We start from the raw sequence: 12,123 nt of genomic DNA on the forward strand, positions 1-12,123 counted from the left end.
AGACTTTAAATTATTGTGATCTCAGTTCAATACGGAAAATAAGATGAAGTTTCTTACGTTTAACTCTGTGCGTATACGCCAGTCCACTGTCTGGCAGATTTTAATTTTGTCTTCATTAGCAAGGAATTTCAGGACAACTGAGATATCAGAAGACATATGCACCACGCTAGTCAATTTCACACAACCATGTTCCTAATCTAGATGTAGGCTACACTTCACTGTACCACTCAACACAAAATAAATTTCTACCTTCTAAATGGAATGCGAAATACAAGCACGAACAGGCTGAAACATGCTAATATAGCATGTTCGTAAAAAGCGATGTTTCCCGTATTGCTAAGAGCTTGTATCAGCTTTAGCTTGATTGACTTAACCATTTCCAAGTTTGTACTACAGAGGGAAGCACCCTCAGTTGTGAACACGGAGGCGATCCTGTAACTTTATCTCTGACTCAAATGTTTGTTGTGGTTATGAGAGAGGAATATAAAATGGACTCCCCGCAGATAGTAGTCGCTTTTCTGAGCTACAGATGGGTATTTAGTCGATTTAAGCCTATGCTGCCATCATCCTTTTTAATTTGACGGCTGATATTGCAGGTATGGTGATCCTTGTATTTATACTGCTCCCATGATTATCTCGTGGTTTTCTTGTGCTTTTAATCATAGCTGATTGACGTGCATCTTTCTGCTCTGCGGCGTGAATGGACTGCGTGTTTGTTGCTGTTGTGATGGTGAGATGTGGGTAACTGGGTCTCCGATCAATTCTATTTATGCGCACCGCATTCTATTGTATTTTGCCATCAAATGAATGTATGCCGTGCGTGTCGACACGGAAATCCATTCGCGTCGTATGGAGTGCGTATGCTGGTGGACTAATGCGTGACCAATGGGTACCTATTATCCTGCTAATGAAATATTTGCGCCGTGCACATTACTCTGACATGTGAGACCTTTGTTTGTGACCATGAGAGTCATAGTACACGAGTTTGTGAGCAACTTATTGAATGGAGCTACTGCTTGCATTGTTGGCCGTTACCGGCAATATCTGAATGTTTGGGTGTGCGTTCGTGAGTATGGGGAGTAAAAAGATGACATATCGGTCAGTTTCATTTTTCTTTTTGATCTTGTTTCTGTACCTTGTGTTTGTTTTTTTGGTACGGTGTTAATTATTTTTCCTTGGTCTCTGTTTTGACCGTTTGCTTGCCCATGAGGCCGCCATGTTTGTTTACTTTAATTCAGGTGATGCACTTGCCTGTGATTCTCTTTGGATTTGACTACTGTTCTTTGGTCCAGTGATGTTTTCTCTCTCGGCCATCCCGATACCTGCCTTCCTTTATTATATCTGCTCTGTGTTTCTTCTCCGGGATGCTCGGGGGATCTTATTTTTCTATAGCTATTGTTGTCGAGATGGAGTTTGATGGACACGTATGTAAAACAATGTAATTAGTCTTGTGGAAAGAACGACCAAACAAAATCTGTGTGGGTTGTTTTTCAGATTAGCTAATTATGTAGTGAAATTATAATTGAGAAGGTGAGCACGTCTTAAATTAAATAATTTTGGTGTTTGAGAAATGCTGTGCTCACGCATTTATGTTACTACTTCGACTGAACCAAATGAACACAAGTATGCATTTTTTTTTTTTTTTTTTTTTTTCCCTATTGGTGGCTTTATTTTCTTTTTCTTTGAAATCTTATTATATTAATAAACCCTCATTTAAATTTTATTGCTAGTAGTTAGTCTCATCCCTGTTGTGCATTGTTAATGAGGGACGTTTCCAGTTCAGGGCCGTGTTTTTAGCCTTTCCTAGTTGCGGTCCACGCCTCGAATCTCCCGATGTGCGTATTGTATTATGTAGTATATTGTCGGTAAGGGAGGGGTGTGGTGCAAGGCTCACTTTGCTATTCAGCAACCACTCTTCTAACCAGCAAGCAAAGCTGAACATCCCTGGGGCTGATGGCTTGCTCTCCGAAACTACAAGTTATTTTTTGAAGTTCAGGGAGACAGTTTCCCGTAATCACGCAACTGTGGCAACGGCTTTTACCCGAGTTGGAAATCACATTTGTTTCACAAGGGATGACAAATACAGTGACAATTTCAGGGCTAGGAAAAATGTGATCGTAATAAGCGGTAATAGCAAATATTTGTGACTCGATAAGCGAGGTATTTTTATATAGACTTAATACGATGAGAATCACGACTTCAAATTTACGACATGCTAAGCAGGAAAACGTGTTAATGCGGAACGCACTAATGATTTTCACTGTATAGTAACAGAGAAAGAAAATTTATTGTTTGTTAGAGAATTCAATAGCCATTCTAACAAAGATAACCATATTAAAATAATATACTGTATTACACAATATTTGAACTACTTACTGGTACTCTTCTTGTGGTCAGTGGATGAGCAGAATTATAAAGGGCGTGTAGCGACAAAAGTTAATTTACAATGAACCTTTGAGGTGCATACTGTAATAGGATGAAGATGAAAATACTTTATAAATTAATAATACGCACTTGTATAATGTTTATGTCCTTTTCCAGAGTGTTTTTACATAGGTAAGTTGCTTAATTTACACACCGCCCACCGTTTACTCTGGTATTCCTTGGGTCCCTTGATAAGTGTAAAACAGGTGTAATACTCTACTTGCATGTCTGCAGCCAAATAATAGCCTACGATCGTCATTTGTTCCTCAAAGGCTCTTAAAACGAAAGAGCAAAGTATCTGGAACCTGCATGTTTGACATTAATGCCATCTGGTGATTCACAATAAAACTAAAGGATTCGCAATCAATGAAACAGCACACTGGCTCTCTGGGAGACTGTCCACAGTTCCAGGGTTAAGATATCCCGTACAGCAAAATGTGTCTGAAAACAGATCAAAGTAAAGATAGTTTTGCCCAAGAACCCTCGTCTTTCTTACAGAATACCACATCCTAAAGACTTGAAAATAATCCACCCATGCCAGTCTTCTGCACTACTGACACTCGCTCCACATCACTTTACCCTTTCAGTCCCAGTGTTGCTTTGAATTAACTACAATCAGTCAGCAGGTGGCAGAAAAGTCAGAAATTCTCTTGACAGTGGTGTACTGCATGGTCATGGAAGATTGGTGTTTATATTCTGCGAGTATGTTGCATTAAGGGTATTTATTTTGTTTGCTGTGTGTACCAGGTAAACTTATATTTTGTTATAATTAGATTTGATGTTGTTAATCTAAAGCAACACTGGGTTTCAAGGGGTAAACTGTGCTACCATACAATTTGCTTTACATCGCACCGACACAGATAGGTCTTATGACGATGATGGGACAGGAAAGGACTAGGAGTAGGAAGGAAGCGGAAGTGGTCGTAAGGTACAGCCCCAGCATTTACCTGGTGTGAAAATGGGAAAACACGGAAAACCATTTTCAGGGCTGCTGACAGTGGGGTTCGAACCCACTATCTCCCAGATGCGTTCACAGCTGCGCGGCCAAGACACAAATTGAGGATATTCTCGAGAAGCTTGTTGACAGGACAACGTCCAACTTCCAAACTAGTGATTCGATGGTTCAATAGAAAGACAATCAACTTTATTTCTACACATGTTGGAGTAGATCCAAAAGACAAATGCCAACGATGGAGAGAGTCTGAAAAGAAAACTGGAAATATACTGTCTCCTAGTGGGGTGGAGAGAGAGAGAGTAGATTTTTCAGATAGGTTTCCCGAGCTGTATACAACAGACATCACATTGCTCAAGTGGTGCACGAGAATTGTGTTTTGGTGTATTAGTGTTGCAGCAGTCAATGGTTGACTACTGTAACGTAAACATAAAAAGCAGTGAGGGGAAAAATGTATGTATTCACTTGTACAATTTCTGTTAGAAATATCTCAAGCACTGACAAAGGCAGAGAAGGTTCTGAATCAAAAGCGTGGGAAACCAAGTGACAGTCCAATTCCAGAACCCATTCAAAAAAATTTGCTGCAAAACCAGTCTATGATGTTAGGTATGATGCATATGGACACTGGCCTTAGCAGTATAAAAAGAACAACTGATGTAAATTTTATCCTAGTGGAATCACCCAGCTGACCTGCTCTAGATGCAAAGTTAATTTGTGCTCAACAGGAGCTAGGAACTGCTTCTTCCAATTTCATAGCAAGTAATTGACGAAACATTACATTTTGATGCATGATTTACTGCTCTTTTCACTTTTGTAGAGCTTATTTTGTTTACTAGATGTAATTTTGTGTTCAGAAGAACACTAAATTGCTCTGTAAAGTATGTACGTCGCATTTGAATGTTACCACATGCTCCCAATGTTAACCAAGAGCAACAAGCTGGATTATTCCTATAATAAGGATTTATTTTTTTTGCGCTAGTGGCTTTAAGTTCAACCGGCGCAGATAGGTCTTATGGCGATGATGGGACAGGAAAGGACTAGGAGTTGGAAGGAAACGGTTGTGGCCTTAAGGTACAGCCCCAGCATTTGCCTGGTGTGAAAATGGGAAACCACGAAAACCATCTTCAAGGCTGCCAACAGTGGGATTCGAAACCAATATCTCCCGGAAGCAAGCTCACAGCCGCGCGCCTATAACCGCACGGCAACTCGCCTGGTCTAACTTAATGTGGGAAATTTTGAAAATTTCAAAACATGACTGTGTTCTAAAACAACCGTTCTAATGGAGAAAAAAAATTTCTCCCAAAAGTAATTGGGACTGAAAGGGTTAAAACATCGCCAAAACAACAAAAATGTTGTACCTTTTAGTAAATGATCGGTGTAAAACGCTCTAATGTTCACTGTTGTGTGATGAACTTACTTTCAAGCGGAGAGCCTGCGACAGATAATTCTTGCTGTAGCACAGAAATCTCCTGGGGACCTGGAAACGAGAACACAACTCTTTATAGCAATAACGAGAAAGAAATACATAAGGAAGGTGACTACAAATTACAGAGAGAACTCACGTGGTGTCGCCAACAAGGAGGACTCATCGCTGGACACTGGCAGCGATCGCATCAAGAAAGTTGGCTGGGTACTCCGAGTGTCCTGTAAGCAGTAATATCCACCTCATTAGCCTACTTTACTGCTAATTGTACACACAACTGATCTGGCATTCTTTGATATATTCAATCCCCCCGCCTGGTGCCGACTGGGTAGCCCATGCCCGAGTACAGACATGCACGACCAGAACTCTGGTTATGTTTACTGGTCTCTTTTTGATGCTGTTGGTTTGTATCAAATCTCTCCCCTAGTTTGAGAATCATTAGGAAATACAAGATAACATGTATTGCACCACCTTGGTTTTCTATATGTTCTCATATTATTCACCTGTACTACTTCACAAACATTCCATGCAGTGTACTCCCCATCAGCCACGTGGCAGGAATGAGTAGCCGGGCGGGGATACTACGTAAAAAATGAATAACAATAACATTAGACAGGTAAACATGAACTGCAAAACTGAACTATTTAGCGATATTATCATGAATAAGACGTAACAGAGTATTTTGAACTCCTAGTCTTCTACTGTTCATTCACAATTGTGTAATACTGGGGCTTAGCACTGTTGCTGTGGAGTGCCTTACAGACTTGTGATGTCCCACACAATCACGTGCTTTCATGCGATTCTGCGCTAATTTAGACACCTCTCGCGCACACATTATGTGACAGTCAAGCTAATCATTTAAACATATATATTTGATGCAATTATGCTGACAATAATGAAGATTTATCATTTACCTACGTTTTAATTTGGAACATCCAATGACTCGAGTATGTACAGTAAAACCTTGTTAATTCGAAGTAGTTGGGACGCAAAATTCTGATTTCGAATTAACTGCCAACTCTTAATTCTGCATCACAAAATATTCTAAGGCCCATTACTGCAAGCATTTAACCTTGAATCACAGTTTTAACCTTTCAAATGCCATGGGAAAAAAAACGATTTCCAAAATTTATCCAACAAGGTGCATTTACAGCATTCAAATCGTCGTCACCGGCTGTAACTCAATCTGAGTATATATAACTTCTTCCTGCATACGTTGACAAGTTCAACTCCGTTTATGGATGTAATTACGATGACTAAACAGACCAATCCTGGCATAAAACATATGACCACACAAATCACACTGAATGGATGAAGGAGGGCGGAGTTGTAATTGACAGAGTTTTCTTGCTTGTCGCTTGGCCTCTTGATGCCTGTGGCGTTCTCTTTCAAACAAGTTGACAGTGATAGATGTAATGTTCCGCCACAGTGAGCGGTCCACAGCACATTCTTCCCATGTCTGTATATCTATAACAGTTTTCTTCATTATGTGTTTCAGCTAGTCCTTAAAACGCTTTAGAGGGACTCCACGAGTTCTACTGCTGGAGCAAAGTTCACCATAAGGAATTTGGAAGTTCACCATAAGGAATTTGGCAGGGAAGCCTGGCATCACCCATGCGGTGGATATGGCCTAACCATCTCGGTTGATGAGCGATGATTGTTGCCTTGATGCTATTTAGTGCGCTGTGTCGAGAACCACCGTGTTTGTCACATAGTCCTCCCACTTAATATTTAAGATGAATCTCATTTTCTGTTGGCGGATGCGCTCAAGTTTTTTGATATCAGTATTCAAATAACGCGCTCGCAAACATAACCTCACGCAAAGAAAATAGAAAATCTGATTCCAAGACTAGGAGAAATATATACTGGCTCCCCTGTGCAAGTGCTTTATTCAATGGATTACTCTATTGTATGCAATTCAGATGCCTTGTACTTGCACAGAAAGTACCCGATGCCCCTAAAACATTGTTGCTTATCGAACTTTCTTACGACACGGGCAGGGAGTCTCACTTCATTATGCATTGCAACACAGTACAGTGACCCCCACACTTGTACATTTCTCCTTCTCTCCTCTAAAACCTGAAGTCCATTTGGGTTCAACATTTTTCAAAAAATTCACTTTCATCAGCATTGACAATATTGTTTGGTGCATACGAATTGATTATACGAGCCACATTTTTTCGTCAACTGTCGGCATCGCCAGCGTTCAGAGATTCTCCTTCTCAACACACTGTTACGTGATATTGTGGCTTTCCTTAAAACGCTGCATCGAAAAAATTACGATTTCACTCAAAGTTAGCAAATATGAAGCACAGTCTTGGCACATCGAAATGAGTGAAAGTGCAGAAAGCTACCCGTGCACGTTCTGGAAGACGCTTTTGTTCATAACTTGGAGATATTTTGAATTTAAATTGTTTCTGTAATTTTTTTTTATTTTTTTTTTTTAATTAAAAGTCTGAATTTTGATAATGTGACCGACATTGTTCTCCGATTTACAAATTATCCGTATTTCAAATTAAACAAATTAAGTAACATGCAATACCGACCTCATGTTTCCAGGAACGAGAGCTTGTTCGAATGAGACGCGATTCTGAAGTAAGCAATTTTTTTTTCGTTAGTTGCTTAACGTCGCACCAGCTCAGATAGGTCTAATGGCGACGATGGTATAGGAAAAGGCAAGGAGTGGGAAGGAAGTGGCCGTGGCCTTAATGAAGGTACAGCCCCCAGCATTTGATTGGTGTGAAAATGGGAAACTACGGAAAACCATCTTCAGGCCTGCCAACAGAGGGGTTCGAACTCGCTAACTTCAGGATGCAAGCTCACAGCTGTGCGCCCCTAACCGCATGGTCAACATGCCCGGTTATTTTGAATTATTGAGGTTCTACTGTATTGTGTAAATAGTACATATCTAGGTTATGTTTGCCGGGCGGTATACCCATTTAAAAGGTCCTAGGGAGAATAAATAACTTGAAGTGAAAATTAAACCAGGGGTGGAGTAGAAGAACCCATTGTTAATTCCAATCATGTCTATTCTGTGCATCTTTTAAATCATAACTCGACACTATTCAAATAAATATAGGAAGTATACACACAACACTTAATTCTCACCTTCTTGATTCTCATTCTTTCAGTATATGGCTATGGTATTTAATACATTCACAAAATATTCAGGTAATTTCAATGGTTTTCATATGTTCACAAAAAAATTATCTGCAAAACAATTTGAAGTAGTCCTAAAAAGCTTGGATTTGTGGAACCGAGTGATGAAGAATGGGGTGGGACGCAACATGATAAACTAGAAAATAACTCATACAGATCAGGTAAAAATTGCGATCAGAACTTCATCCTTTTCATTGTAATGATATAACTGAAATCAGATAGAGGACGTGATTAGCGTAGAGGCTAAGTGACTGGAAACGCAAACCACAGGAGAGCGAGAGTCTCGCACAGCTGCCTTGGTGAACACAATAGTGCTAGATGACTGTTTTCATCTGAAAAATCCTGAGGTTTCAAGCGGGCCATTCCTATCAACGAAATCATGTGCTCTTACCAGCTGAAAACTTCTGCGAACAGTCACATTATCTGGCACAGCCTGAGGGATGTCCATAAGTGGTGGTGGCTGTAGAGTAGTTTCAGGGGTACCCACACAATCCAGTAGAGCGAGGATTGCTGGCAGGTTCTTCAGTACTCTCTGTAACACAATCATTTATATTGAGCAGACACAGGAGGTAGTCCCTATCAAGTACAAGCATCCTCTATTAACACACTAAATGTACACATATAACACACATTCAACCAAAAAATATTTTCCTTAAGTGTGGAGAGAACAAAATACATTATTTCAAAAGGCCTATGAACAGGAACATATCAAAATACAACTCAAGTTCCCTGAGTAACCTCAAATTGAGAGGTACTTCAAGAGTCCATCTCGCACATAATACAGTACAATATAATAGTGAACACTTGAAAACGAGTAGGTTGGTCTTCCAAACATAACTCCTCTTCATCTGCGAGTCTGTACGTGACTGTGCAGCCCAATACGGGAGGCACACAATTTACCGCAGACATGGCAGATAGTCCCCAGGTGGAGCAGCCACTGCTCTCCTATTTCGTTCGTTTTCCTTTTGTCGTTGCCTCTTATCGTTCGCTATTCGCCTACGGTTTTCTTCAAAAAGTAGTGTGCCGCGATGAAGTAATGATCTCCAGGAAGAATGATCGAGGGCTAAGGTCTTCACAGTTGTTGACATGAATATGGCACGTCACGTTAGCCTTAATTACATCCTTACATCGCTTCCTCTGGCCTCCCAAACAATATTTACCTTCTGTTAACTCAGAGTAAAACACTTACTTGGGAATGCAATTATCAGACATGCGTATTACATGCCCTAGCTGCCTCTGTAGATCAGTGGTAGAGTGTCGGCCTCCGGATCCCAAGATAGCGGGTTCAAAACCGTCAGTAGTAGTCTGATTTTTGAAGGGCGGAAAAAAGTCCATCCGACACTCGATGTCATACGATGTCGGCATGTAAAAGATCTCTGGTGACACGTTTGGTGTTTATCCGACAAAATTGTTTAAATCTCAGCCATAGACGCCCAAGAGAGTTGGTTTACTCGGTCTGCGATCTAGTGGGCCTAGAGTAAAATGGAACGTCTAAATCAACGAGCAAACAACCAGATGACGTCAAATTGAAATGTCTGCACACGGTACCTGAGGCCATACGATTATTATTATTATTATTATTATTATTATTATTATTATTATTACATGCCCTGTCCATCGTAGCTCACATTAAAATCGCTGCTTCTAATCTGGTGGTCTGTACCTCTTCAAGTACGCTGAAATTTGTGCATCTATCCTGCCAGGTTATATACAGAATTCTCCTTAAAACATTGCTGGTGATATTGTTCATTTTTTTTATATGCCACCTGTAGCATGTCCAGGATTGAGATCCATACATTAAGCTGGGAACTGCAACTGAATTGTATACGAGGATCTTTGTTGCAATATAGACATAATGACTGTCAAATACTCTGGATCGTAACTACAGCACGGTTGATTCTAAATTGGATTTCCAAATCTATATTTGTGCTTGATGAGAGGATACTGCCAAGGTAAGGAAAGGAGTTTACTACTTGAAGGCTCACTCCGTCGATGGAGACAATGATCTGTCTATGTCCTTCTGCAGGAGCTGGTTGATGGAGAACCTGTGTCGTACATACGAGATGAGCAGTATTCTCATCACCAACTAGTTCGCAGCTTGTTCAGACTGGTAGCCACTTGAATTACGAGGACGACAAGTGTGTCTAGCACATACGTTCACAGGTTTAGGTGGCAGCATCATCTCCACGTGGAAGTCACATGAAGGCGTTTATGGTACCACCATCGCATAACCTCACTAGAAGGTACTGGCATGACCAAATGTTATACCACTGGCATTTTATGTTGAATAATCATCACCATCCTTCCAAGTTTTGGGCCATATGTCCCGTTACAGTCTTTCATTATTTTTTTTTAAGACTTGAAAGCAGTCGAATGTCCTTCCGACAGGTTGCTAGCCTGAAGAAAGTATGTTGAATAATAAACGAGACAACCGTGTTCACTAGAAGTAGTAATAATAACCCACGAACCTATTACGGTGTTGTAGCATGCGGAGAGGTGATACTCCGATATGGCGCGTCCCAGGTGGTGGATAAGGGGGGGTTTCTCACCGGCTTGCCAGCATACCAAACACGCAGGAACCTCTGTGGTTAACAACCATAGTAGTAAATCAGAGCTTGCTCCCCTTAAGCTTCATTACTGTTGATAGTCAAAGAAAAGAAAAGAAATTCCACTGTCCTGTCCAATCAGGCTTGAGGAGAAGGCTACTTTGGATTTGGTGGGTAGCCAACTGAGAGACAGCAATGGGTCTGAGCATTTACAACCAACCAAACTTAAGACAATTAAAGATCAAATTAACTACATTACAACTCACAAAATTAATTCTCTCTGTAAAATTGGAAGACTTAAGACTTTTACAGATGAATTAAACAATAGTAGGCCTTCAAGAAATGAGAAACACAATGGAAGAACCTTTTGAATCTCAACGATATAGAATTTATAATGGGATACCTGACCGAGGAGTTAAGAATCAATGTCCCCAATTTGGAACAGGATTTATAATGAATTTAAAAATAATAGATTCTATAACTGATTTTCAAGCAATATCGCCAAGAATTGCAACACTCTCCTTTAAAACAACAAATAAAAATCATACAATAATAAATGCGCATGCCCCTACTAATGAAAACATTTTTCTAAAGAAAGAAAGAAAGAAAGAAAGAAGTGGATAAATTTTGAAATCTCCGTGAACACATAACAAACAAAGTAAATACGAGTAATTTAAAGTTTTATTAGGGGACTTAAACACCCAATTAGGAAGGGAAAAAAAAAACTATAGAGATTAATTGGAAAGTTTACAAACAAGAATGGCCAACAACTTGAACTTTGCCGAGAGCATAACCTTATATCTAAATAAACATATTTCAAAAGGAAACCAAACCAAACAAGCTTAAAACTTGGAAGCATCCTGATTAGAGGAAAGGGAATGGCAGCTAGACCATGTTTGTACAGATACGTTTTTCCATAAGGAAATTTATAATGTAAAAGTATTAAGATGAATAGATACCGGTTCTGATCACTACATTATAAAAATTAAACTTAAATTCACACCACTAAAGAAGAATATCAAGACTATTAAAGTAAAGAGGAATTATGAGTCACACCAGTTAACTACAAATTTAAGGAAGTCACGCAAACAAAACTGACGGATTAATCCCAGTTCTCAAAAAAACAAGCTGAAAATTTAGCTCCATTGAACCCTCGTAAAAAACATGCCTGGTGGACAACAGAACGCGATGAAATTCATAAAGAGAGACATCAGGCATGGTTTAAAGTTCCATAATGAACAAAACTAAGAGAGAATTTTGTAAGGATATAAACTCCATTGAAGTTAATTCTAGAGACTATTATAAAAATTTTGGAAGACAATTACAACAATATGCTCTTTCTACATTAGTGTTGAAAGATGAAAATGAAAAAATGGCACATAGTATTGAAAATGCTGAAATTATGGCAAAAGCAATCTGTAAACTTTTGAACTGTGTAGAAATTAAGAACTATTATCCCTTTCAGACCTGAAAGAAAACTGGCGGTGTGAATTTTTGTTTGTATGTCAAAAACTGACTAAAATGCTCTTAAATACATATACTTTTAGTTTATTCTACAAAATAAAAATTAACATCTGAAAAAAAGCACCCGCACAATTGTACGTGTCAGGACTTGATTC

The 12,123-nt window shown here is 39.5% G+C and overlaps 1 protein-coding gene across 4 annotated transcripts in view; it reads right to left on the reverse strand.

The window, feature by feature from the left end:
• The window catches only part of LOC136885605 (gamma-tubulin complex component 3), a 309,280-nt gene that overhangs the window by 97,496 nt on the left and 199,661 nt on the right, over positions 1 to 12,123 (reverse strand). For all 4 annotated transcript variants that reach the window (XM_067158277.2, XM_067158278.2, XM_067158280.2 and 1 more), the window contains 3 exons: positions 8,350 to 8,490; positions 4,939 to 5,020; positions 4,794 to 4,853 (listed from right to left, as the gene is read on the reverse strand). In XM_067158277.2, the coding sequence (XP_067014378.2) occupies positions 4,794 to 4,853; positions 4,939 to 5,020; positions 8,350 to 8,490 (283 nt within the window). The remainder of the gene's footprint in view (positions 1 to 4,793; positions 4,854 to 4,938; positions 5,021 to 8,349; positions 8,491 to 12,123) is intronic.

This window comes from Anabrus simplex, chromosome 14 (genome assembly GCF_040414725.1).
Source record: "Anabrus simplex isolate iqAnaSimp1 chromosome 14, ASM4041472v1, whole genome shotgun sequence".
Classification (NCBI taxonomy): Eukaryota; Metazoa; Arthropoda; class Insecta; order Orthoptera; family Tettigoniidae; genus Anabrus; species Anabrus simplex.